We start from the raw sequence: 26,463 nt of genomic DNA on the forward strand, positions 1-26,463 counted from the left end.
TATCCAGCAAAACTTTCATTTAGAATGGAAGGACAGATAAAGTGCTTCTTGGATAAGCTCAAATTCAAGTTCATCATTACCAAGCCCTTATTATATGAAATGTTAAAGGGACTTATCTAAGAAAAAGAAGTTAAAGAAACATGAACAGTGAAAGGACAATAAACTCACAGTTATTAATAACCACACCTAAAACAAAAGCAAACTAAAAGGACAGCTAGATCAGGAGTGGAAACATAGAAACGAAGATCTCAAGGAGGGTTAGCAACAGGGGAGTGGGAGGAGGAGAAGGGGAGAGAAGGTATAGAAAATAAGTAGCATAGACAGTAGATAGAAAATAGATGGGGGGGCAAGAATAGCATGGGAAATATAGAATCTAAAGAACTTGAGACACATGGACATAAACTAAAGGGGGGGTAATGGTGGGGACGGGGGATAGGGTGGAGGGGAATGAAGGGGGGAATAGAACAACTGTAACAGCATAATCAATAAAAAAAATTTAAAAAAATAAAATAAAGTGGGGGAATGGTGGGGGAGGGGGTGTGCAGGGTGGAGGAGAATGAAGGGGGGAAATAGAACAACTGTAATGGCATATTCAATAAAATATATTTAAAAGAAAAAAACAAAAAAGGAAATAATGGGTATTGAAATTTAAACAAGTAGGATAGCAGAAATGAAAAGAAAATTGAGGAAATCTCAGAATGTACAGTAAAAACACACACAAAAAAGAAATAGAAAACAAAGATAAAATTTGAAGACCAGTCCAAAGGGCCCAACATTGATTGGTAGTTATTTCGAAGCAAAGAGATCAGAAAGCAGAGAACTCATCAATGAAATCATTCAAGAAAGCATCCCCAAGCTAAAGGAAATGAGTTTCCAGATGAAAGTTTTAGTGTTCAGTACAATAGGAAAAAAAAAAAGATCAATCCCAGGGTATATCATGGGGAAACTTCAGAAACACTGTGAATAAACTTTTAGAGGAAAGAAAATAAAACAAAAGATAAAGAATCAGAATGTTTTCAGATTTCTCAACATTAATTCTGGAAGCTTAAAGAAAATGGAACAAATGCTTTCAAAATTTCCATAGAAAGAAATGTCTAACTATCAATATTGGCAAGAGCTTTCTAATCATTATAGACTATAATTCAGGAGAAAATACAAGTCTCTTCAAATAAGAGAAATTCTTCTGCACCTGTACATGTTTTGATATGCTTGGAAGAGCCCTGGAAGGATACACAAGAAGCAATTGACCCAGCAATCCTGTATGATTGCTAGGAACATGTCATACAGATAAAAGTGAGGAATGATCTATGTGCAAGGTTATTTATTGCAACATCACAGCATTTTTGCATTATTTCTTCTGCAAACAAGGCAACTAGATGGCTAGATGCAGAAAAAAGCTGCATATTTTCATGCTTTTTAAAATTTTGAATCTCACAAATTTATTATCTATTTAAGAACAACAAGCACTATCCCTCAAATGTTTAAAACTTCTGTCTAGTAATTTTGAAAAGCAATCACTATAGTAAGAAAAACCTTGGAAGAAGAGATTTGCAATGCATGTAACCAGTAAGGACTAGTATCCAGAAAATACAAAAGAACTTCTATAAATCAACAGAAAAAGCAAGAATCCCCACAAAAATATGGATAAGACCATGAAAAAGCAATTTACAGAAAAGGGAACTGGCATGTCTAATAGATTTTTAAGTGCTTAATATCATTAAAACAATAATGATGTATTGTTTCATATCTACCAGCTTGAGAAAACATAATGTCTGACAATATTAAGTATTGAGGATTTAGAATGTTAAATTAGAGCAGAATGTTAGATTCTGCTAACATTCTAATGAGGATTAGAATGTTAAATTATTTTGAAGAGCAGGTCAGGGCTTGCAGGTGTACTACAGAAAAGGCACAATTAAAAACCCAATAAATATCCCTGGCTGATGTGGTTCAGTGGGTTAAGTGTTGATCTGCAAAACAATGGTTCACCGGTTCAATTCCCAGTAAGGGCACATGTCCGGGTTGAGGGTCCTGTCCTTAATAGGGAGGTGTATGGAAGGCAACCACACATTTATGCTTTTCTGCCTTTCTTTTCTCCCTCCCTTCCCCTCTCTCTAAAAATAAATAAAGTCTTCAAAAAAAATCCCCACCAAATAAAAAGTAGGAGGAAAGGTGTAAGAAATTATAAATTTAAAAAACATAAGTAAACTAGTTCCCAAATTAAGAAAAAAATAGAATTCCAAATTGGATTCGACCTGCATTTTTGCCCTTGGGAGAACATCTATTTCCTCTCTCCAGAAGGACAGCTGTTCACGTCATCTGACCCTACCCTAACTCTGCCAGAGTCACCTCTAAGAGTGGGCTCTGTCTACATGGAAGGTGGCTCAGGTAATCGTCACTGACTTGGAAGGTGAGGATGAGAAAGTTACTTTGGTTTCTTCTCCTCCCTCTGTGGTGTGAACACATGCATGCCACCCCAAACCAATGCTCCACATGCTTTTACTCCTGGTTCCCCAAGGAAGAAGCCACACTGTAGGGGGGAAAGGATACCACATGCCTTTAATGTAACTCGCCCATAGAGGCAATACATACAGTTTCCTCAGCCCAATCTTCATCACATAAAGCCTGTAAAATACAGAACGCTCCTCCCTTCTCTATGCCACTTTATTTTCTCCTCTCCTAGGGTCCTTCTAGTTTTTACTCCTCCCAACTTTGAGCCTGCCTCCTTCCCTCCTTCCTTCCAAACTCTTTCCTTCCTTCCATCACCCTGAAGTATTTTTTTAAAGAAAAGAAAAAGAAAAAAATTGAGATATGAGCTAATATTTCTATATATGAGTTTCATACCTATTGCATCTTAACTTTTAGATCATATTTTTCTGAAAGAGCTTCTGGGTCATTTTTACATTTTAGTCATGGAACTTAGAAAAGCTCTTTGCTATTCACTTGGCCTTGAAGGTACAAAACTGTGTTAGTCAGGATTTTCTAGAACCAATAGATCATGTATCTATAGAGAGTAATTTATTTTAAAGAATTGTGGAAGCCTGATGAGTCCAAAATCTGATGGAGCAGGCTGGAGACTCAGGGAGGAGTTGCAGTTTGAGTCCGAAAGCAGTTTGTTCTAGAATTTCTTCTTGCTTTGGGAAGGTTAGTCTTTATTCTAGTAAGACTTTCAGCAGAAAGTCTTACTAGACTTTCAGCAGATAGGAGGTGGCCCATCCACATTATGGAGGGAAATCTGCTTTCCTCAAAGTCCATTAATTTAAATGCTAATCTCATCCAAAAGAACACACTCACAGTAACATCTGAATTATGTCTGACCAAATACCTGGGCACAATGAGTCATCCAAGTTGACATGTAAAACTAATTATCACATTAACCAATCAGCCATGCCAGTTCCTGACTTTGCCGTCTCTGACTTGCTCGGGGTGTGAACTGCCCCATCACACAAAGCCAGTTGACTTGCTGCTTAAGATTTGCATAAAAAAAAAGAGAGAGAGGGAGAAAGAAAAGAGACACCAAAATTTAAAAGTTAAAAAAATTAAGCGATCAAATATAAGTATATGTATTTTTATATATTTTATTTATTATGCTGTTACGGATGTCCAACTTTTTCTTCCCTTTATTTCCCTATGTCCTGCACACCATCCACCCACACTGTGTTCCCTCCCCACCTTAGTTCATGTCCATGAGTTGTATACATAAGTTCTTTGGATTCTCCATTTCCCATACTATTCTTAACTTCCCTCTGTTCATTTTGTACCTGCCAATTATGCTTCTTATTCCCTATACCTTTTTCTAATTCCACCCCCTCTCTCTCCCCACTGATAGCCCTTCATGTGATCTCTGTTTCTGTAATTCTGCTCCTGTTCTAGTTGTTTGTTTAGGGTTTTTTTTAGGTTCAGTTGTTGACAGTTGTTTGTTGTCATTTTACTGTTCAGACTTTGATCATCTTCTTTTTCTTCGATAAATCCCTTTAACATTTCATATAAGGGCTTGGTGATGATGAACTCCTTGAACTTGACTTTATCTGGGAAGCACTTTATCGGCTCTTCCATTCTAACTGAGAGCTACGCTGGATAGAGTAATCTTGAATGTAGGTCCTTGCCTTTCACGACTTTGAATACTTCTTTCCAGCCCCTTCTTGCCTGTAAGGTCTCTTTTGAGAAATCAGCTGACAGTCTGATGGAAAGTCTTTCGTAGGTGACTGTCCCCTTATCTCTTGCTGCTTCTAGGATTCTCTCCTTCATTTTAATCTTGGCTAATGTAATTATGATGTGCCTTGCTGTGTTCTTTCTTGGGTTCAACTTCTTTGGGACTCTCTGAGCTTCCTGGACTTCCTGGAAGTCTGTTTCCTTTGCCAGATTGAGAAAGTTCTCCTTCATTATTTGTTCAAATAAGTTCTCCACTTGTTGCTCTTCCTCTTCTCCTTCTGGAACCCCTATGATTTGGAAACAGAGTCTTTGCAGATGTAGTTAAGCGAAAATGAACTCCTGGGTCAGGGCAAACCCTGATTTGATGACTGGTGTCCTTAAAGGAAGACGCAGATCTGGACACAGGCAGATGCCAGGAAAGCACACTGTGCCCATGGGAACAGAGGCTGGAGTGATGCAGCTACAAGCCAAGGAATGCCCAGGATTGGGGGCTAGAGCCAGAAGTTAGGGGAGCGGCAGGGGAAGGTTTCTCCTTCAGGGACGCCATTGGGAACCCACCCTGCTGACCTGTTGATTTCAGACATGGGGCTTCTAGAACAGGGAGAGAGTCCATTTCTGCTGTTTAAGGAGCCCAGATTGTGGTGCTTTGTCATAGCAGCCCTGGGGAACTAACACAGGGACTAAGTGTGAATGACCTGGCAGAAATACTAATTAAAACAAAAAACTGACTGAAGCCTCTCGGACAGCGGCAAAAGTCATGATGAGTGGTTTTCAGGAAAGCACCTTGTATGGGGACCCACCCCTGCATAGTCTATGTAGGGTTGGCAAAGCTACGGCCTGCTGCTTGCATGCTGAGAATAGCTTTCACATTTTCAAATGGTTGAGAGAAGGAATAAAAAAAAGAAAGAATAGCATTTTGTGGCATGTGAAAATTAAAGGCAATTTAAGTTTCTGTACCCTTAATAGAGTTTTGTTAAAACACATTCTTACTTGTTTAAATGAATTCTATGGCTGTGTAAAAGTGAATATAAATGAAAACATTAAAAAATTAATTTGCCCAGGTGATAAAAAGGGAAGAAATCTTCCCTCCACTCTTCATCTCTGCCTTGTTGAGATATATGTGAATGGTTCTGAAAGCTAAAAAGGCCTCTTGCCAGTTTTACAACCCAGGAATGTTTTCCCAAGGATCAAGGAACCACTTCTTTGAAACAAAGTCATCAAGGAAGATGGCACCCGCCTCCCAGTCTCCCTTGGATGGCAGGAGCCTATCTGCCACCAGCGTCCGGCTGCAGGTTGTAACTACGTGCCTGTCAGGGAGGTATGAGAAACTTCTTTTGAATAAAACAGTTAGCTAACCCAGATGGACACCGCAATTCCGGGGTGAAGTTGGGGTGAACTAGTGTGACAGATGGTGCTGTCAAGTCCACTTCCTTGAGGACTAGTTACCATTTGTCGTGAGAAAATGTGTGTGATGGGTTGTATCTGCCTGGCTGTAGAAATAAGTGAGATTTCTTTCTGTCTTTGTAATCCTTTTAGTGGATTGCCTGTGATGAGTATCACACTCAGGTTTAGTGCTTAATCAATAATAAAACTATTTTCTTTCACTTCTACTTTGTAGAGAGGTTTTCTGGGTTGCAGAAGATAGGTTTTTTGATGATATGTCCCCAGCAGTTGTTTCTGGTCTATGATGGCAGAATTGAGTGGTTGTAACAAAGACTATATAAATGGTCTAAAATATGTATTATCCGGCTGTTTGTAGAAAAAGGTTGCTGCTGACTCCTGGTCTAGGTGTGTGCACAGGATACCTGGAAAAGCTAAGTTCATGGGTAGGGGCCTGGGAACATGGGGAAGGTATAGAGAGGGAGGTGGACCTTAGGGTGCAACCCCAAATGTGTAGAGGGGCTGGAAGTTAAGTAAATGAGCGAAGTGGGCCAAATGGAAATTTGAGTGAATAGAAGCCAGAAGTCACCTAGTCCTGGCTCCACTTGATTGCTATGTGAGGAAGTAAACCAATTCAGTATAGGCAAACCACCCAATTTTTTCCTAAGAGGGGCTGAAAATCTGAGATTTAATATAAAAACTCGCTCTTAAAATGCCAGCATCTAATTCAAATTTGAAAACCAGATCTCAAGACAAGCTTCAGTTTGGTGACTGCTGAGTTTAACTTCTGATCTAGACAGTAGAAGAGGACCTCTCTCTGTTAACAATGAGTGAGAAAATGTAAGTGTAAGAAACGGCTGATAAATTCCTAGAAATACTTACATTTGACATTGAGCTTGGAGTTGATTCCTGCACTGAGATGTAATGGGTAAGCCTTTAGTGATGTGTGAATGATGATTTGAAGGAAAGAAAAGGGGTGGCAACTCTAGCATAAAAGCAGGGTGGGAACAAGAGCCAAGAAGCGGATTTCAATGTAGACTTTCTCTGGAAAAAATGTAGTCTGAAAAGAGATATATTAGAATGGGCTCTGAACCTTCCAACCATACTTTGGATAGGAACTTGGGATATTTTATGGATATTAGTGGAGAATAATTCAAACAAGATAGTGAACTTGGGGACTTAGAGTAATGACTAGCATATAATAAGCCCTCAATAAATTTTGGCTCTTCTAATTAGCTATTATTTTCTGGAATACATCCAGAAACAGATCACTTGGCCAGGACACAACAGCTGCAAGAAAGAAATAAAGGAAGTGCTACCACTTTTCAGCTCAAAAGGAAAAGGTTTGGTACATGTGGTGATTTTAAAACATGTCTGTAAATTCTTAAATACTCCTCTTACAAAGAAGTGGTCTAATTCTCCTTTCTCTGAACATGGGCTGGCCTCAGTGACTCGCCTCTAACGAATGAAATGCCAGAGAAGTGACATTGGTAACTTCTGAGAGCTAAGGCTCTGAGAGCCTTTTATGCTCTGAGAGCACAAAAACTGACACAGCTCTGCTCTCTCTCTCCTCTCCTCCCACCCCCCACAACCTGCATGCCTTAGGAACTGAGCTGCCCTGTCAGAAGTCCAGCTGCCCATGTTGTGGTCCCCACTCCCCCACCACTGTTTGAGTTGTCCCAGTCAAGAATTTTTAAAAGTTAGGCTCTGGCTGGTGTGGCTCAGCGGACTAATTGCCAGCTCAAATCCAAAGGGTCACTGGTTGGATTCCCAGTCAGGGCACATGCCAGGGGTTTGGCCAGTAGGGAGTGTGTGAGAGGCAAGCACACATTGATGTTTAGAGGGGAAAAAAAGAAAAGAAAAGAATTTTTAAGTTAGGCACATTGCTTGATATAAAAAGTGACTAATTTATACTGAAATTTCTTTATGTTCATGCTGTTCTTCCACTGACAGGTTATAAGATTTAGGGAAGAAGTTGATATGTAGGATGGAGATTTTATTTATTTTAATTTGTGCATATGACTAACTTAATGGAAACAGAAAAAAATGTACCAAACCTCTTCCACAGATTGAAGACTGCTAGAATGTAAGGGCTTTCTTGTATGTAGAATAACTCACATGACTGTGCCTTCTGACCGATAATAGATATAACATCCAAATACTCTGAATCTGAGACTACAAGGAGGAAGGACCCTGCTGATTTCCTCAGAAGGTGCTCTGGCCGGGCTGGGGAAGACACTGGGATTGAGCAGATGGCTCTCGTTCCCAGTCGCTGATGCCTTAAAATGTCAAACCCAGTTATGTCACGGGCTGGCTTCTCCAGGGATCAGACTCTGGCCTGCAGTGTACCGTGCAGGGTGTTTATTAGGCAGTGTCCTTGAGCAGCTGAGTCAACAAGTCCTTCCTTAAAGGGGACACTGTGTGGTGTGTCACTGTGACCACCAGAGGTTGCTGAATACTTCAAAAGAGACTAAAATATTGGCTGAGTATGGACCATCCACTTTGTCTCAAAGTCTGACTTTGGAGTGCAAACCTCAAGATTCCAACCAGGGTGGTGAGTTTCAAGTGAAATTGACTGAGCCATGAGAAAAGGATGGTCCTTCTCTCATGGCTTAGTCAAGAAGGGATGATTTTATGAACCCTCGAATTCCGCAATTTCTGGTTATGTGGCCAAATTCTGAGCAATGTTTTTGTCTACTCAAGTCTCTGAACATATTTTAGTTTCTGATATTTGGACTTGATCACATCTTTTACTGCTCACAGGCTTTAAAAAAATTTTGAAGTAAAATTAGAAAAGACACAGGATTTAATAAAAACATATGTGGATGTCACATTGTTAAAAGCCAATTTCCTCGTACCCTGTGTCTTTTTTAGTTATAGGAATCTTGTAATCCCAAGTGACGGCATTATATTTCAAGTTACTACTTTGAAGAATATAGTTTTAGCCAATTGACTTGACAGGAACATCCTTGTGCAGAGAAAAGAGAGTTAACATAGCAGGCCGGACACAGTTAGAAAGCCCTGCACGATTGCTCCCTGGCTTGTGTCTCAAGTTAGATTTGGGAAGGACCCCCAGTTCCCTGACTGATAAGAAGAGCAGCTCACAGAGTACCTAAACGGTACAATATCAATAAACTGATATACCTATAGCAGGCAACATGGTTTGTGGCGCACACCCACTTCCCTTGGGGAACCTGGAATTTTGGTATGGGCTCGGCAGAGGCTGCCTGCCTGACTGGCCCCGAATAAAAACCAAGGTGCTGAGTCACCCGTGAGTTTCCCTAGTGCACATTTCACTGTTTGAAGAATGAAGCACATCCTGTGCGATCCCCCTGGGAGAAAACCCTTGTGCCTGGCAGCTCGTGCCTGGTTTCCTCCAGGCTCTTCCCACGCATGTTTCCCTCTCTAGGTTTTGCTCTGTAGCCTTTTGCTCTAATAAACCACCGCTGTCAGTTAACTGTATGCTGAGTCCCACAAGTCCTCCTAGAGAATTACTGAACTCAGGCTGGGGGAACCCAAAATAACGTTATTGTTGTACATATAATTAAATTCTTATTTCCCTATGACGGTCTACATGTGTACATTATAGCTCTCAATTATACTTCTTCCTTAATAGAAGCCAGAAATAGTCATATTTACTCATAACATTGAGTGAATGAAGGCTCTGTGCTTAATATAGAAGACAAAGGATACATTTTAAGGGCCAACTATGGAAAGGCTGTATCCACTACTGGCCATTCCCACAGAGCTGATACAATTTGGGACTAAAACTCTATAACCAAGATCACCATTATATTTTCTAAGGAGCCTCAGAAAGAAGCCTTTACGTCACTACTCCTCATCACCCCTCCCTGCACTTCACCCCAAGCAAGAGATGGGATGCATCTTAAGTACTAAGTGGGGAAATTACAACATTATAACATTAGACACTTTATCTAAAAAAAGACAAAAGTCTCAAGTCAGTAGTATTAAACATCTAAAGAAACTAGAAAAAGAAGAGCAAGTTAAGCCCAAGACAAGCAAGAGTAAGGAAATAATAAAGGTAAGAGTAGGAATCAGTGCAATAAAAAATTTTAAAAAAGAATAGAGAAGAAAATCAATAAATATGAAAGCCAGTTTTTTGACAATATCAATAAATTGATAGACCTATAGCAGACTAATAAAATATAACAGCATAATTGAAACTTAAGTGAGGCACTATATAATTCTCTTTATATGTTTATCTTTTTCTTACATAATCATGAAAACAACATTTTCTGGTAGGTAATAGTACACCTGTTTTTTAAAGATGAGAAAACTAAGATTTATAGATTTTGGTTAATTTGCCCAAGGTTGCATAGCTGGTAAAATCTTGAACCGAAGTCTGTCTAACCTAGACCTTAACCATCGTATTACTTCAACTCCTAATGCCCCTGAAGAGGACACAAGGTTGTCCATCCAGATCCCCATTTTAGGAGTATCTAACTTTTCCCCCAGCTGCCAGGAGTGTCTGCCACTGACAGGTCACAGCTGCATCCTTCACTGGAAATTGATCTGAGCCTGCAGAGAACTGCCTCCCACTCAAAGGACTGAAAGAGTTATTTCTTTTTTCAATTTGGGACAACTGCAAAAGCCGTCCTAGTTCCAGAGTTCCTGCTAGCATGTTTGAGACTTCCGTTGCAACTGCATTGCGAGTCAGTTTCTCCCTGTGTCCAGACCCGCCTTCCTTAATTCTTTACAGATAAATCTCCCTAAGGCATTCCTTAATAAATCTCTGCACTCAATTCTTTGTCTCTGAGTTTGCTTCCAGAGAAAGCAAATAAGAGACAACTTTTACATATTAATGCACGCTTTTCTTTAAAAAATTTTATATGAACTTTTTCAATACTTGAACTTGTTGTTCAAGTATAGTTGTCTCCACTTTCACCCCACCATGCCCTTCCACCCCACCTATCCCCACCTCCCACCTTTGAACCTATGCCCTTTGGCTTTGTCCATGTGTCCTTTATACATGTTCCTTGATGGTCCTTCCCCTATTTCCCCCATTATCCCTCTCCCTCCTTCCCTCTGGTTACTGTCTATTTGTTCTTTATTTCAGTGTCTCTGCTTGTTTGTTTGTTTGTTTTTTGCTTGCTTGGTTTTTTTGTTGATTAGGTTCCACTTATAGGTGAGATCATACAATATTTGTCTTTCACCGCCTGACTTATTTCACTTAGCATAATGCTCTCCAGCTCCATCCATGCTGTCGCAAAGGGGAGGAGCTCCTTCCTTCTTCTGTGTAGTATTCCATTATGTAAATGAACCATAGTTTTTTCTTATCCACTCATTTACTGGTGGGCACTTAGGTTGCTTCCAGCACTTGACTATTGTAAGTTATGCTGCTCTGAACATTGGGATGCATAGGTTCTTTTGAATTGGTGTCTCAGAATTCTTAGGGTATAATCCCAACAGTAGATTGCTGGGTCAAAAGGCAGTTCCATCTTTAGTTTTTTAAGAAAATTCCATACTGTTTTCCACAGTGACTGCACCAGTCTGCATTGCCACCAACAGTGCACTAGGGTTCCCTTTTCTCCACAACTTCATCAGCACTGGTTGTTTGTTGATTTATCAATGATAGCCACTGTGGCCAATATGAAGTGGTATTTTGTTGTGGTTTTAATTTGCATCTCTTTGATGGCTAGTGATGTTGAGCATCCTTTCATATGTCTCTGGGCCCTCTGTATGTCCTCCTTGGAGAAGTGTCTGTTCAGGTCCTTTGCCCATTTTTTAAATTGGATTGTCTTCCTGGAGTGGAGTCATGTGAGTTCTTTATATATTTTGGAGATCAAACCCTTGTCCAAGGTATCATTGACAAATATATTTTCCCATACAGTTGGTTCCCTTTTCATTTTACTGCTGTTTTCTTTAGCTGTACAGAAACTTTTTATTTTGATGTAATTCCATTTGTTTATTCTTTCCTTTATGTCCCTGGCTCTAGGAGACATATGTGTGGAATAGCTGAGATTTTCTTGTGTATGTTCTCCTCGAGGACTTTTATGGTGTGCTTTTCTAAGTAAAATTAAATATCTAACAATTAAAATAAATTAATACACTTATACTTGATGAAAAATGAAATAATCATGTCAACTTCTTTCAAATTGTTTAGGAAAATGTTCTTTGCACTACTCTTGCAACTTTTCTGTAAGGTAAAAATTATTTCAAAGTAAAAATTATCTTTAAAGACACTTTCAAACAAAGAGGATGAGAAGTTTCACTATGTAGTTCTTGCACAGAGAACTGCAAAGCATAAACATCTAGTTTAGGAAGAAGAAAATTGAACAAGGAAGAAAGGAGAGGGTTTCAAAAACAAAGAAATCATTGATAAATCTAAATAAATACTGACCAGTTTTTAAAAGACTTAAACTTTTGAAAATGAGCAATAGCAAAAGGATAGCAAAATAAGAATAATTTTTTCCCTCAGGTCTGTACATTGTTTGAGGAGTATTGACTAACCTCAGACTTTGTTAAGTCTAGGATCTGCAAAAGAATAGATATAGAATTTGTAAGTTCAAACCAAATAGAGTGTTAAAGAAGGAACAAAGAAAAACTATCAATATAATATAAGGCAAGAAAGGAAGAAAAATAAGCAAGGAAAAACAGTTCATTTCAAGTCTCACAAAATAAGTGGTGGGAATAAATGAATATGTTAGGCATTAACAATGTCTATAAATTTATAGGTACTGATTATAAGAAATTGGATTAAAAATAATCTAGGCAGATTCTGTTAATGAGAATAACTAAACTAAGGACATAGACCATTTGACAGAAAACTGATGGAAAAGTTGTTCAGGTATATCCTACAGCATGCTTTCTGCCATAGGCAATTGAATATCAAACTAAAAGAGGCTTATACAACAAGGACATTTACTGATTCAATAAGGGATCTGGTGGTGAGTGGTTCTAGGACTGGTTCTGAAGATCAGTGAAGCCACCAAGGACCAGGCTCTTCCATCTTTCCAACTTGCCATTCTCGGTGTTTCTGAGATATTAACCTGCATGGTTAAAAAAATGGTTGCAGCATTTCTTGTCATCCCATCCCACTTCATAACATCCTAAAACCAGGAGAGAAAAAGGATTTTTCCATAAGTATCTCTATTTATGGAAGAAGGCAGTATTTTCTAGGAACAAAGGGCAGAATTTCCTCTGTATTTCTTTGCCTGGAACAGGGCCATCCCCAAACCAATCCCACTAGAGGGGAACAAGATGACTAAAACTGGCTCAGCCCAACCACTAGTTAAGTGTGTGTTCGAAAGGGTATCTATCTACTTTACCTGAGTACTTTGCTGTTCAGTATCTAAACAAAATTGAAGTTCTATCAAGGAAGGAGAGACTGCCTTTGAGTAAATAACCAACCTGCCTGAAGTGTCTGTAACTTTTAGCAAGGACTAGCTAAATTAAAGTGGTCATAGCAGTATTAATACAAAACAAGACGAATTTTAAGATAACAAGAAGGAATAAGGGAGGATTGATACTCACCAATGACAAAAAGGAGCAAGTCACTTGGATGATATAAAAATTATGAACTTTAATGCAGTCTTATTTTAAGCAAAAGAAGATATGCAAAAAGTGGTTCAATGACCGTATTCCCCCCTTTGTCCACAGTTTCACTTTCCACGGTAAAGTTCAGTTACCCGTGGTCAACCAATTTGAAAATACTACATTTGTGGGAGTCCAGCCAAGATGGAGGTGTAGGTAGAAACCCTTTGCTTCCTCACACAACCAAAAGGAGCATAACAACCAATCTAAAATCAATAAGTAACCAGAAGTGCCGGAAAATCAAACTGCATGGAACTCTGACAACCACAGAATTAAGGAAACAGTCAAACAGAACAACCAGACTGGTAAGGCGGTATAGTCAGGGATAACCTAAGTCGAGGTTGTGGACTGTGGGGGAAATTGAAACTCAGAACTGGCTGTGGACTACAGCAGTTACCAGGGGGGAAGTAACTCCCAATCTCACATGAGATTTGGAGATTTTCTCATTGAAAAGCGGGCTAGAGGTGACAGGGGAGCTGCATTGTTCCCTCTCTGGCCCCTCCCCTACAAGCAGTGTTCCAGTGCAGCAAGGAGGGTTGCCCGCCCTGGTGAATACCTAAGGCCCTGCCCCCTTACAACTCAACGGGTGCCCAGAACAAAGAAATAGGACCAAAATGAAAGAACAGAGCAAAACTTCAGAAAGAAAGCTAAATGATGAGGAGATAGTCAACCTATCCAAGGAAAAATTTAAAGCCCTGGTAATCAAAATGCTCACAGATCTGATTGAACTTGGTTGAAAAATGAAAGAACCCTAAAATAAAATAAGCAAAATATTCAGGGAACCAACGGTGACAGGAGGGAAACCAGAACTCAAAGCAAAGATTTGAAATAAAAGGAAGAAATAAACATCCAACCAGAACAGAATGAAGAAACAAGAATTCAAAAAAGTGAGGAGGGACTTTGAACTTCTTTGACAACTTGAAATGTTCCAATATCTAAATTATAGGGGTGCCAGAAGGAGAACAACAGCAAGAAATTGAAAACTTATTTGAACAAATAATGAAGAAAAACTTCTCCAACCTGGCAAAGGAAATAGACTCCCAGGAAGTCCAGGAAGTCCAGAGAGTCCCAAAGAAGCTGTATCCAAAGAGGACACACCAAGGCATATTATCATTAAGTTACCCAAGATTAAAAATAAGGGGAGAATATTAACAGCAGCAAGAGGAAAGGAAAGAGTTACCTACAAAGGAATGCCCATATGAGCCAGCTACCAGCTGATTTCTCAAAAGAAATCTTGCAGGCAAGAAAAGCCTGGAAAGAAGTATTTGAAGTCATGAAAGGCAAGGACCTACACCCAAGATTACTCTGTCCAGCAAAGCTTTCATTTAGAATGGAAGGGCTGATAAAGTGCTTCCCAGATAAGCTCAAGTCCAAGGAATTCATCATCACCAAGCCCTTATTATATGAAATGTTAAAGGGACTTCTCTAAGAAAAGGAAGATAAAGAATATGAACAGTAAAATGACAACAAACTCACAACTATCAACAAATGAACCTAAAAAAATAAAAGAAAGAAAAACAATGAAAACAAAAACTAAGCAAACAACCAGAACAGGACAGAATCAGAGAAATGGACATCACATGGAGGGTTTTCAGTGGGGAGGGGGAAGGGAGGAAGAGGGAGGAAAAGGTACAGGGAAGAAGAAGCATAATTGGTAGGCATAAAAATGACAGAGAGAGAGAAATAGTGGAATAAGAAACAGAGGACTTAAAGAACTTATATGTACAACCCAAGGACATGAACTAAGGAGGGGGGAATGCTAGACGATTGGGGGTGAAGGGTAGAGGGAGGATAAAGGGAAAAAATTGGGAAAACTACAATAGCATAAGCAATAAAATATACTTTAAAAATATTAAATTTCCCAACCATCAACAGTATCTGCCCCTGACATCCGACCATCAACATTGTCATGACTCAATGATCCAGGATCACCAGAAGCAGAGGATCCTCCTGAAGTATCATCAGAAGGTCATCGGTAGCCTAATGCTACATCAAAATGCCTGTCAATCACCTCACTTCATCTCATCCTGAAGGCATTTTATCATCTCATGTCATCATATGAATAGTGCATGTAGTACAATAATATATTTTGAGAGAGACTACATTCACATGACTTTTATTACAGTATATTATTATAAGTGTTCTATTTTATTATTAGCTATTGTTGTTAATCTCTTAATATGCCTAATTTATAAATTAAACTTTATCACAGGTATGTACATATGGGAAAAACATAGTATATGAGTATATATAGGGTTCTTTACTATCTGCACAATTTAGGCATCTACTCGGGGGGGGCTTGCAGTGTATCCCCTGAAGATAAGGTGGAGGGACTACTTTACAAAGAGAAATTAACAAATTACACACCACATATGGGACCCTATACTCTCACTGCCACAGCTCTGTTATTCGGATCACATAAGTGTGATATGGTTTACTTGGCCTGGGGGTAGAACTAGACTCAAATGTAGGAGCCAGAAACTATAGGTAGGAGAGATGAGACAAAGCCAAAGCCAATCAGGGACGCTTCCATCAGCTGTCAACAGCCCCAGCAGTTGAAAAATGTTTTTATAACCCTGAAGAAGAGATCTGAGCAGAGCATCACCATGTAAGTACCGCATACTGCTGAACTCTAGAGCAAGATCACCTGAGTTTGTGTCTTAGCCTGATCATTCACCAGGTGTGTGACCTTGGGGTAAGATACTTAATCTTTTTAAAAATATATTTTATTAATTATGCCATTACAGTTGTTCTATTTCCCTCCTTCATTCCCCTCCACCCTGCATACCCCCTCCCCCACCATTCCCCCCTTTAGTTTATGACCATGTGTCTCAAGTTCTTTAGATTCTATATTTCCCATACTATTCTTGCCCCCCCCATCTATTTTCTACCTACCATCTATGGTAGGTAGAGAGTACTTATTTTCTGTACCTTCTCCCCCCTTCTCCTCCTCCCACTCCCCTGTTGCTAACCCTCCATGTGATCTTCATTTCTATGGTTCTGCTCCTGATCTAGCTGTCCTCTTAGTTTGCTTTTGTTTTAGGTGTGGTTCTTAATAACTGTGAGTTTGCTGTCCTTTCACTGTTCATCCTTTTTATCTTCTTTTTCTTAGGTAAGTCCCTTTAACATTTCATATAATAAGGGCTTGATGATGATGAACTCCTTGAATTTGATCTTATCTGAGAAGCACTTTATCTGTCCTTCCATTCTAAATGAAAGTTTTGCTCGATAGAGCAGTCTTGGTTGTAGATCTTTGGATTTCATAACTTGCAATACCTCTTTCCAGCCCCTTCTTGCCTGTAGGGTCTCTTTTGAGAAATCTGCTGACAGTCTGATGGGAACTCCTTTGTAGGCGACTGTCCCCTTATCTCTTACTGCTTCTAGGATTCTCTCCTTCATTTTAATCTTGGCTAATGTAATTATGATGTGCCTTGGTGTGTTCCTTCTTGGGTCCAACTTCTTTGGTATTCTCTGAGCTTCCTGGATTTCCTGGAAGTCTATTTCCTCTGCCAGAACGGGGAAGTTCTCTTTTATTATTTGTTCAAATAAGGTTTCCATTCGTGACTGTTCCTCTTCCCCTTCTGGTACCCCTATAATTCAGATGTTGGAGCGTTTAAAGATGTCCTGGAGGTTCCTAAGCCTCTCCTCATTTTTTTGAATTCTTGTTTCTTTATATTTTCCTGTTTGGCCATTATTTTCTTCCTTCTTGTTCACTCCCTTGATTTGAGTCCCAGTTTCCTCTTCATCACTATTGGTATCCTGTGCAATTCCCTTTATTTCAATTAGTTAGCCTTCATATGTTCCTCTAATTTGTCACTATAATCAACCAGTTCTGTGAGCATCCTGATCACCAGTGTTTTGAACTGTGCATCTGAAAGTTTGGCTATTTCTTGGTCGCTTAGATTTATGGGCTCTGGGGCTTTGAGATCTTCTTGAGCCATTTTTGGTCTGTTTGCGCCCGATAATTTTGAGGAGCGGAGCCTTACATATTTTTTATCAGGCAGGGCCACCCAGGTAGCTGGGTTGTGACGCTGTATGTTGGGGCGGGGTCAGAGCGGGGAAATGGTGGCCCCCTCTGCTGCCTCTTGCCACTGGGGCCTGCTCGGTCCTGTCATCTCACCACCCAGTCCCTTGCTGGTCTATCTGAGCACGAATGCAGGACCACAGTCAACCTGCTGCACCGCACCCTCGCTGGGTACGCAGGTCGCTCACTGGGTTGCTCACTGGGTCCGCCCTTTGCAACCCCACTCCTGGGATCTGCGAGCCTGAGTCTGTCTGACCGAGTTTTCCTGTGCAACCCCGCTCCGCCAGCTGCTGGCTTAGCCCCTCTTACCGGTCAGGCTGAAGAATTTGTTGTTATCAGACTTCTGAAAAGTTCAGTTTTCTGTGTTCTGGCTGTGTTTTCTGTTGCTAATATTTTGTTTTCTCTAAACTTGGTTGTGTGAGAAAGCACGGCGTCTCCACCTATGCCTCCATCTTGGCGAAAGAGATACTTAATCTTTTTTGTGTGTCTCAGATTCCTCATAGTAATATGGAGCTAATATTAATTTTCTTATAAATATGTTATAACTATCAATTATTACACTTTAAATTTTGTTTGCTACATTTATGCTTGTTTTACAATTTTCAAGAATATTTATTTCTTTCAGGATAGATGTCTCAAAAGTCACAAATAGATTAACGAATGTTTGTCTTGGTGACTAACTCTCTGCAGAGAAGCAATCCCTTTTAAAATCTGCTTAACTAGGAGAATATTAGTTCAACAGTTGGTAGGTGGGGTTTGGGTGTGGGAGTGTACCAACTGCTCTATCTGATAATACTACCTCTGTTGGGAGAAGGGTTGAGTTTTGTGCTGGAGTAGGCCCATCTTGGTTCACCAGAGCTGATTGCTAAATTTTCAGACATTTTGTGAGCCAGTTATTAATTATCATTATTTAGAATTACATTGTGTAAATGTATAATAAAACAGATTTTCTTTTAAAAAATAATGAATACTGAAAAATTCATCTCTTCCTAATTACTTACGACACTTCACTATGATCTGTACTCTTGAGTCATTGATGTCTATTGTATCTGTGAGGTAGAAGTATTAAGTAAGGGAGTGCTACTGGTCATCTCTTCCCAACTCTGCATTCAGTGATATTACATGGGGAACTTAAAATCAGTCATGACAAGAATATTTATACTATGTATTTGGCAAACTCTATATGTCAGGGTCTTATGACTTATTGTTTTGTTGATTGTCTGAACTTAGGAAGATTCAGTTTAAAAGTGTGTCATGTCTGTTGCCATTACATTGTAAAGAGCACAAACAATTGAGAAAATAGTCTTGCAGTATTTGAAAACTGTCATCCAATTCAGCAAGGCAGGAAGGAGCTCATGCCACTGACAAAGAAAGAGAAGTTCTGATGTATGTCTTCATTGTTTCATTTTCATCTCACTTGGTAATGTGAACAAAAGTATAAATTAACTTTTAGATCAGAGCTGCATCAGTAATTGCAGCCATAGGTTGGCGACAGATGTGTGTTGGGCGAAAATCTTTGAAACATGTGAGAATCCACCGGCTATTGGAAACTTACAATAAAGAATACTGTACATTTTATTATTACTTGTAAATTATGTGTTATATGCCCTTTATACTCATAAAATTTGTAATGAACAAAGACATATGCAAACTTCTTTTCCCCGGCAAGCTGGTTGTTCAGTGTTTAACAGCACATCACTAGTGATCATGATGATATGGTGTAAAAATAAAATACTGCGTTTTCCTTTTTTAACATGACCTAGATTGCACTCTTTCTGAGAGTTAGTGCTTGTCTCAAGATATACGCCTCTCTATCTGGTTCGGTGGGTACCTACTAGATGAGCAGGAAGGATCTTTACTCTGCTTTACTCTTCATCTCACACAAATTTGGAAAGATCCAATCTGTTCTGGACTCTTCCGCAGAAGCCTCCCTCCACTTCCTACTCGACGGTAGTATTAGTGAACCTAAATGACTCCTGTTTGGGAAAATGGTCATTAGGAATTACTGTGCTGGAAGGCTGGGATGTACTGGAGACTTTCTCTGCGCAGGCTTGAAGAAGATGAACTTCCTGAAAGGGACATGGGCACAGGGAACAAAGCCCGGAACTGGGCGTGTCCATCAGGTGACTCTCTAAGAACTAAACTTGCAGTGGTAACGGAGAGTTCACCCTCTTCTTTTGAAGTCACATCCTATTTTGTGGGACTAGGCCAGGAGTTTCAGGGGCAAAGTGAGGCAGAGAAGTGGACCTGAGGGGCTCAGAACTCGCTGGTCCAGAGCAGATGGGAAAGCCATCCTTTCCGCGATATGCACTGCAGTGGGAAAAATGGGGAGAGTTTGTAGGAGAAGTTTGCACAGAAGTTGAAAGGAGCCGGCTGTTAGAAGTTTGCATTGACAGTTTCAGAGAAGCCGAAAGAGGAAGTTTAGATGAAGCTGAGAAAGGAAAGTTCAGCTCAAAAATATAGATGTGGGTTTTTAAAGATTTTATTTTTATTTATTTATCGTTAGAGGAGAAGGGAAGGAGGGAGGGAGAGAAATATCGATGTACGGTTGCCTTTCATGCGTCCCCTGCTGCGAACTGGCCTGCAACCCAGGCATGTGCCCTGACTGGGAATTGAAGCGCGATCATCTGGTTCGCAGGCCCACGCTCAATCCACTGAGCTACACCAGCCAGGCCAGATGTGGGTTTTTATATTAAGATCAGCTGTGGCTATGAGGTGAAAGGAGAACCTAGAACAGCCATGAGAACATAGTCATTCCTATGCTGGAGGGCGACCACCCCCAGGCCCGGAGAGGACACTTGCTTCCTTGGGAGGAAATGAGTTTCAGGAGGTAGATACCCACTGGAGAGAGAGAATTGAGAGGATAAGCACACTATGGGAGGGGAAAGGGTACCAGTTCAACAGTGAATCAGGTCAAAACAACCTAGGAGAGATGACAAAGTATTGTGTACTTCAGGGCTGATGACAGTCAACAATCTACTTCTTGTAGAACAGATTTCCTTGGCTTTCAAGACCTGCCATCCTGATTCCCTGATGGCTGTTTCCCGATCTGCCCAGGGATGATGAGCAGACCTCCAGTGGCGAGCCACGTTGCTGCTGATAATTAAATGAATCCTTGAAAGAAAAAAACAGAAATGGCCAGCTAAAACTTCTGCTATAAAGGGTTTCGGTTTCACTCTGATTTTATTTCTTGTAAAATGATGATATGAGCAAAAAGATAAACTGTTTGTCCAGTTCTTGACTCTGAAACTTTGGGGAGAAGAGGATGCTGATTTTAGTTGTGATTTGTGGCAGGATGCTTTGTGTGGAAAAAGTCACCACTGCGTGACCGACAGCTGCCACTAGCCCCCTTCTGTGCCTTCCCCACTTCCTCCACCAGAAACCAGGCAGGTTTGGACTGGATGGTGAGCGCTACCTGCAGGTAGAAAACTGGAGAAGATATCCGAATACTCTAGCATCATTATGGATCAGGAACAAAAGCCTGTTGAACTCCAGCCCATCTCTGGCTCTCTGCATCTCCAAAATTCAGTTTTGTTGTGATCGAGGGACAATACGTCAGTTCCAGCCCTGCAGGGAAATGCAGCTCTAATTTTGGCAGAGTCTAAGAGACCTCACTACCTCCTTCACAGAGGAAACAGAGTCCGTCAGGGGAGGACTCCCACACGGTCCATCAACAGTCACTCAGAATGACCTACTTCTGTACTCCATCTCTACCTTGCTCCTGGTGTAGTGGGACAGTGTCCCCTTCCTAAGGTTACTGCCTCCAGGATTCCATCCCACCTTGTCTCACAACCTGTCTCTTCAACCTTCCCTTTACTTCTTTCTAACAATATTAAACATGCCTAAAACTCTTCCATCTTAAAATTAATTTAAAAACCAGAAAACAAATACAACAACGGCTGGATCCTATAGTCCTCTAAGCTGCTGCCTAACTCCTTCCTCCACTCTGGTTACACTTCTGGAAGAGCTGACTCTCTTGTTGTCTCCCCTTCCTTCCCTTGCTTCCGGTTCTCCCTCCACTGCCATCTCCATCTGCTGTCCCCTCACTAGGAGACAGTGCTTGCAAGGTCCCCAGCAGTCCAAGGGACACTTCTCTCACTGGATGCATTGGTGGTGTTTGAATGATGATCTCTCCTCACTGGAAACATTCTTTTATTGAGTCAATAATAACACATTCCTAGCCTCTCTTCTACCTTTCTGGCCTCCACTTGGTGCTCCCATTTGAATGATGTCACTATTATCTAGCCCAGCAATTTTCAACCTTTTTCATTCATCCCCACCAGACAACTATTGCTGTGTTGGCTATTATCATACATATATTTTTAGTTTGACAATCTAAGGGAAAAGAGGTCAGTGTCCATGACTAAAGAGTCAGGTGTTGCATGTTTTAAACATGCTCAAGGCACACTCGTTGAAAGTCGCTGATCTAGCCAGTTGCTCAGGCCGCCTGTGGATAACCAGGAAGTCATCCGTGAGCATCTTCTCTTACTCCCCACATCGTCAGCCAGTCCTGAGCTGTGGCTCAAGATTAATTTAGAACCCTACCTTCTCTCAGAGGCTCCTCCTCTGCCAGCACCCTGGTCCCAGCCACTTCCATCTCTTACCTGGGACAATACAATAGCCCACTGGTGGCCTCCCTACCTGTACTCTAGCTACCACATAGCAGACAGAGTGATTCTTTACAAGGAAGTCACATTACGAAACGCTCCTCCTCTCAACTCTCCAAGGTTACCATGCCCATTACCCTTAAACCTCAGGTTACACGTCACCTCCCCTTAAGCCCTCCCTGAACTCCTCCCATTTGTTCCCTGATCACCTGCCTCTTCCTTCCAAGAGCATTTATTCCACTGGGTCTTAACTCCTCTGAGTCCCACAGCTTCCTGAACTCAGAGAGGGCGGAGCCTGGGTGAGACGGTTGAATCTACCCTGAGTGCATGGCATCATGTATATATTCCACTTTTATATATGACTCTGGCTGGGTGGTTAAGTTGGTTGGAACATTGTCCTGCACAACAAAAGGTTGCAGGTTTGATTCCCAGTCAGGGCATATACCTAGAATGTGGGTTCAATCCCGGTCCGGCAACTACCAGAGGGAACCAATGGATGTTTCTCTCTCACATCCATGTTTCTCTCTCTCTCAAATCAATGAATATATCCTTGAGTGAGGATAAAACAAAACAAAACAAAACAAAACAAAACAAAACAAAACAAAACAAAACAAAAAACAACCATTAATGTACCATTCTCCCCTCCCGACCCTATTTCTAGATATATAATGTAATTAACAGATCATGGAACAAACTGCAAACGAAGGAAGATAAAATCCTAACAATTGATTGAAAGAAGTTCCCGAATGGGCCCCAAGCATTCTAGAAAAACACTGTTTGATGAGCCATTTTATTTCCTTGTAAAAAGAATGGGTGTGGCAAAAAAAAAAAAAAACTTTGTTCGCATGAAGTCTTGGGGCCCAAAGCTACTGATTTCACCTGTGACTTGTGCGAGAGGGGCAAATAAGACCTGAGCTTCGGTACCCGTGCATGCCCAGATGCCTTTGCTGTGGGCCCCAGATGTAAGTGAAGATCGGTGACTAATCAAATCGGGGCCGCTGTTCACAAAGGCAGATCTTAGGGGCAGGGAGTTCTCCAGGAAACGAAAGCGAAAGAGGCCAAGTTAACCGCCCAGAGCCGGAGTGGGACTGGCAGTGCTGGCTGCGGAGCTGAGGATGGCTGCGCCGGGCTTCTTCCCGCTGCTTGTCGAGGGGTCCTGGGGCCCCTACCCCCCGAAGAACTTGAGCACCAAGTTGCAGATATACTTCCAGAGCCAGAAGAGAGCGGGAGGCGGAGAGTGTGAGGTCCGCCAGGATCCCGGGAATCCGGTCCGCTTCCTGGTGCTCTTCCACCAGCAAGACGGTGAGGGGCGCCTGGGGCGGGTGTGGGCGGGAACCACCCGGCTCTCCCGGCTGGGGAAACCTGGGACTGGGGCACACGGTGGGAGAATCCGCCTGGCTCTCCAGACGTAGAGAGTTGCAAAATGGTCCAAGGGTGCGCGGGTTGGGGGTCGCTGCGGTTCCCCTGCTCTGCGCTTGCAGGTGCTCAGCGGTGCTGTTGGGAGGTGGCGGCAGAACCGCGCAGGGTATAGAATCACCTCATTTCACAAGGGGACATAGTGTATGAATGGCAGAGTTGCATCAATCGTGCCTTTTGCCTTCTGCCTATTAAAGCAGCGGTTCTAGAACTCCCAAGGTTTATGGGAACATAATTTTAAGGGAAGAAACAGTTTCTGGGGACAGTATGTTCAATATATCGAATACTTCAGTGAGATAAATTTGGTTGAAAATAAGTACATTGATTTCTTCTGAGAGACACCATGAAACTCAGACCTTTACAGGGGTGTCCTAACTTTTGGTGTCTCTGGGCCGCACTGGAAGAAGAAGGGTTGTCTTGGGCCACACATTAAGTACACTGCTACACGTAATCACAAAAATATCTCATATTGTTCTAACTAAGTGTAGGATTTTGTGTTGGGCCCATGCACAGCCACCCTGGGCACTGGAGATCTGTGCAGTGCTCCAGCGAGGACAGTGAGTCCTTAAACAGTGGCCGTTAGCATGGGGAAGGAAGACACATTTGTGTGTCGTTCTGGATGTGGTGACCGATTATGTGGGAATGGTCAGTGCTCCGTTTGAGAGGGAAGGAGAGGGAAAGCCCCTTTCTTTCTGTAAACTGCTTTACAGGTGGGGAAAGAGAGGGGCTAAGCAATGGGAGGAGTCCAGATGACTTCCCCATGGGTCCTGGAGATGCCCTGCGGTTCTGGGGTCAACTGAGACAGGGGCAGAGACGCTGCTTAAAATCCCATTGTCTGAGCAAAATAGGGAGAGTTACTGGAGCGGGGGTGACAGCTTGTTCTTGACCAACACAGTATCTTTGTTGGTAGTTCGGTACTTTGTCCCTGGGATTCAGGGTGGCCGGTGGACTGGGTTGACCAAGGTTGGGAGTTTCACGCTTTTGAGGGGGAAATTCCCTCCTCACAGGCAGTTGAGCAGCTGAGTTCTCTCCTCCTGCTTGCTGTTGCTGCTGTTTCAGAAGGGTGGAGGACAGATATCCACCAAACATCTGTTCGCTTAAGGCCTCCACCAGGTCCTGTAGTGGGAGCCACGTGACCACCTGCTCCCACCTGCTCTTTTCCATTGAAATCTCATAAGAAAGGATGTGGACACCCTCTGACTGTGCTTTCCTGTTGTGGGATTTGAGAATCTTTGGGGCCGGAGGAGAGGCAAGGAGGCTTACAAGGCCAGGAGAGCCATTGGAAAGCTTTATGCAAGGATCCAGAAAGGAAAGATGAGACCCAGAGAGGAAAGGGGTACACAGATAAGTGTGGAGGAAGTGAAGTGGGCAGCGGGGCAGGAGACCCACTTGGCTCAGAACTGTTAAGAAAACAAAGTACAAAGTTTTCCAAGAGTGAATTTCACCGAGGAATGCTCAGAAGGGCAGCCGTATGATGTAAGTCGTTTTCTCAGGGGATGTTACCGCTTTGATTCCAACTGTTAACATCCGCGTGGGGCTGGCCCTCAGGGACGCTCCTTTCTTCCCTGGCATCCCGTTACCCTCAGGAGTGAGCTCTCAGATTGGGGCCATAGCCCCTGTGCATCCAGCTCACCGCAGGTTGCACAGACACAGCCAAGCTCTGTCCCTTAGACTCAGAATCCTGAGTGTCTGCGGGTGAGAGGGAGTCAGCACTTTGAACCAGCACCCCGGGTGACTCCAACGCCCTAGAGTCTGAGATCCCGTTTTCTGTTGTTGACCCTGAATGAGCAAAAAGGGAGATGATTCTAGAAAACACAAACAGCAAAAAATACAATCAGTGCAAAATATAATTTTGTGATGATACCATCCTTCTCTCCTCAAAGCAGAACTAATTTCAGTCTCCTGCCAGGCTTCTTTCTTCACATATTCTACTGGGGATCCCCTTCCTGCACCCCAGGTTGTTCCAGTGATCCTTTTGTTTACCTCCTGCACAGACACCTCAAAACTTAGTGACTCAGGCGCTGACATGGTCAAGGTTCTTGGGAAGTGGGAAGTCCCAGTCAGTTTCAGTTTCCTATCAGAAGAATAGATTTCTCAGCAGGAAGTTGCCAGGAATTTGCTAACAGTGAACGACCTGACCCAGCAGCCCCAGGACAGATCTCGTACAGGGGTACCCTCCCTCTCCACACAGGAAGTGGCCTCAGCAGGTGCAGGCTCACTGTGTAATATGGCTTTAGTCATATAATTCCCATAATAAGAATGAGCCCACCAACATTTATCTGTAGAAATTACTCTAGAGCACACAGGCACTGTTTAGAAGCTGTATCTTACTTTTACATAGTTCACTGAGTTTCTATAAGTTGAGTATAAATTGACTTAGAAGAGTTTAAATCCTGTTTCACATGTGTACTTTTATCATCTTCTCTGGACATAATTTGGCTCCTGATTATTGTCAGTCTCCTTGGGGTAAGGAAACCCATCTTCTCTTTGAACCCATCTTCTCATTTAAAAAAAGTAAATGTGGATGGTTTGAGGTTAGTGGGACACGGGTCACTCAGGCAAGCCTGGCTGGACATCAGAGTTTCAGGTCTTTTTTTCTCCCAGGTTCACCTCCTCTTGGTTGGGGAGCACTTACTGATCTTGCTACCATCTGCCCTTTTGAAGTAGTGGTCCCCACACATGCTGCACAGAGAACAGGCTGATACATTTAAATGCCTGGATGTGACTCTACCCAAGTCTAGGGAATAATAAAGTGAATGCATCACAGAGGTCCACAACTGAGAAAACTTAGGTTCCTTTCTGGGGCCTTCCCCACGCCTCACTCAAGCTTAGGGCAGCCCCTAAGGATTTTGGGTAAAGACTCCCAGGAAGAGTGAATTAGAGTCTGGCATTTCTTCTCATTTTGATTCTGGGGATGTTTTGTCCAGTTGGCATCCAGTTAAGACCTCACTTCTCCTACCTCGTCATGGATGTTGAAGTGGAAAAGCTATTCAAGCCCTTCTTTTTGAGAGATTCCTATTCTTCGTTTCACAGGTTCTCCTTCACCCTGACATCTCTGTACCATCTGACTGTGCCGAGCGCACTTTCTCATCTACACTTGTTCCCTTTACTTCACAGTCTCAAACACACAGCTTTCCCTTTCTCTCTGGCTGCTCTTTCTTGTCGTGAAAACTACATTTGCATAGCTCTGTGGATGTTACAAAATTAGTTCACTGACCATCCTTTGAGCGAGGAAACGGATTTAAGGGAAGTTAAGATATTTTCTCAGTGTCACTCATGGAGTTTGTGGCAGAATTGGAATTTAAATCCAGATTTTCTAAACTCTTATGT

At 41.9% G+C, this 26,463-nt stretch overlaps 1 protein-coding gene across 1 annotated transcript in view; it reads left to right on the plus strand.

Annotated features, from left to right (window-relative positions):
* The first annotated feature begins 22,626 nt into the window (after positions 1-22,626).
* PARP14 (poly(ADP-ribose) polymerase family member 14) overlaps positions 22,627-26,463 on the plus strand; it is a 43,721-nt gene continuing 39,884 nt past the window's right edge. The window contains exon 1 of the mRNA XM_037132370.2: positions 22,627-23,019. Within this exon, the coding sequence (XP_036988265.2) occupies positions 22,833-23,019 (187 nt within the window). The 5' untranslated portion in view covers positions 22,627-22,832. The remainder of the gene's footprint in view (positions 23,020-26,463) is intronic.

Source organism: Artibeus jamaicensis, unplaced genomic scaffold (genome assembly GCF_021234435.1).
Source record: "Artibeus jamaicensis isolate MK-2021 breed Jamaican fruit bat unplaced genomic scaffold, CSHL_Jam_final contig_3126, whole genome shotgun sequence".
NCBI classification, from domain to species: Eukaryota; Metazoa; Chordata; class Mammalia; order Chiroptera; family Phyllostomidae; genus Artibeus; species Artibeus jamaicensis.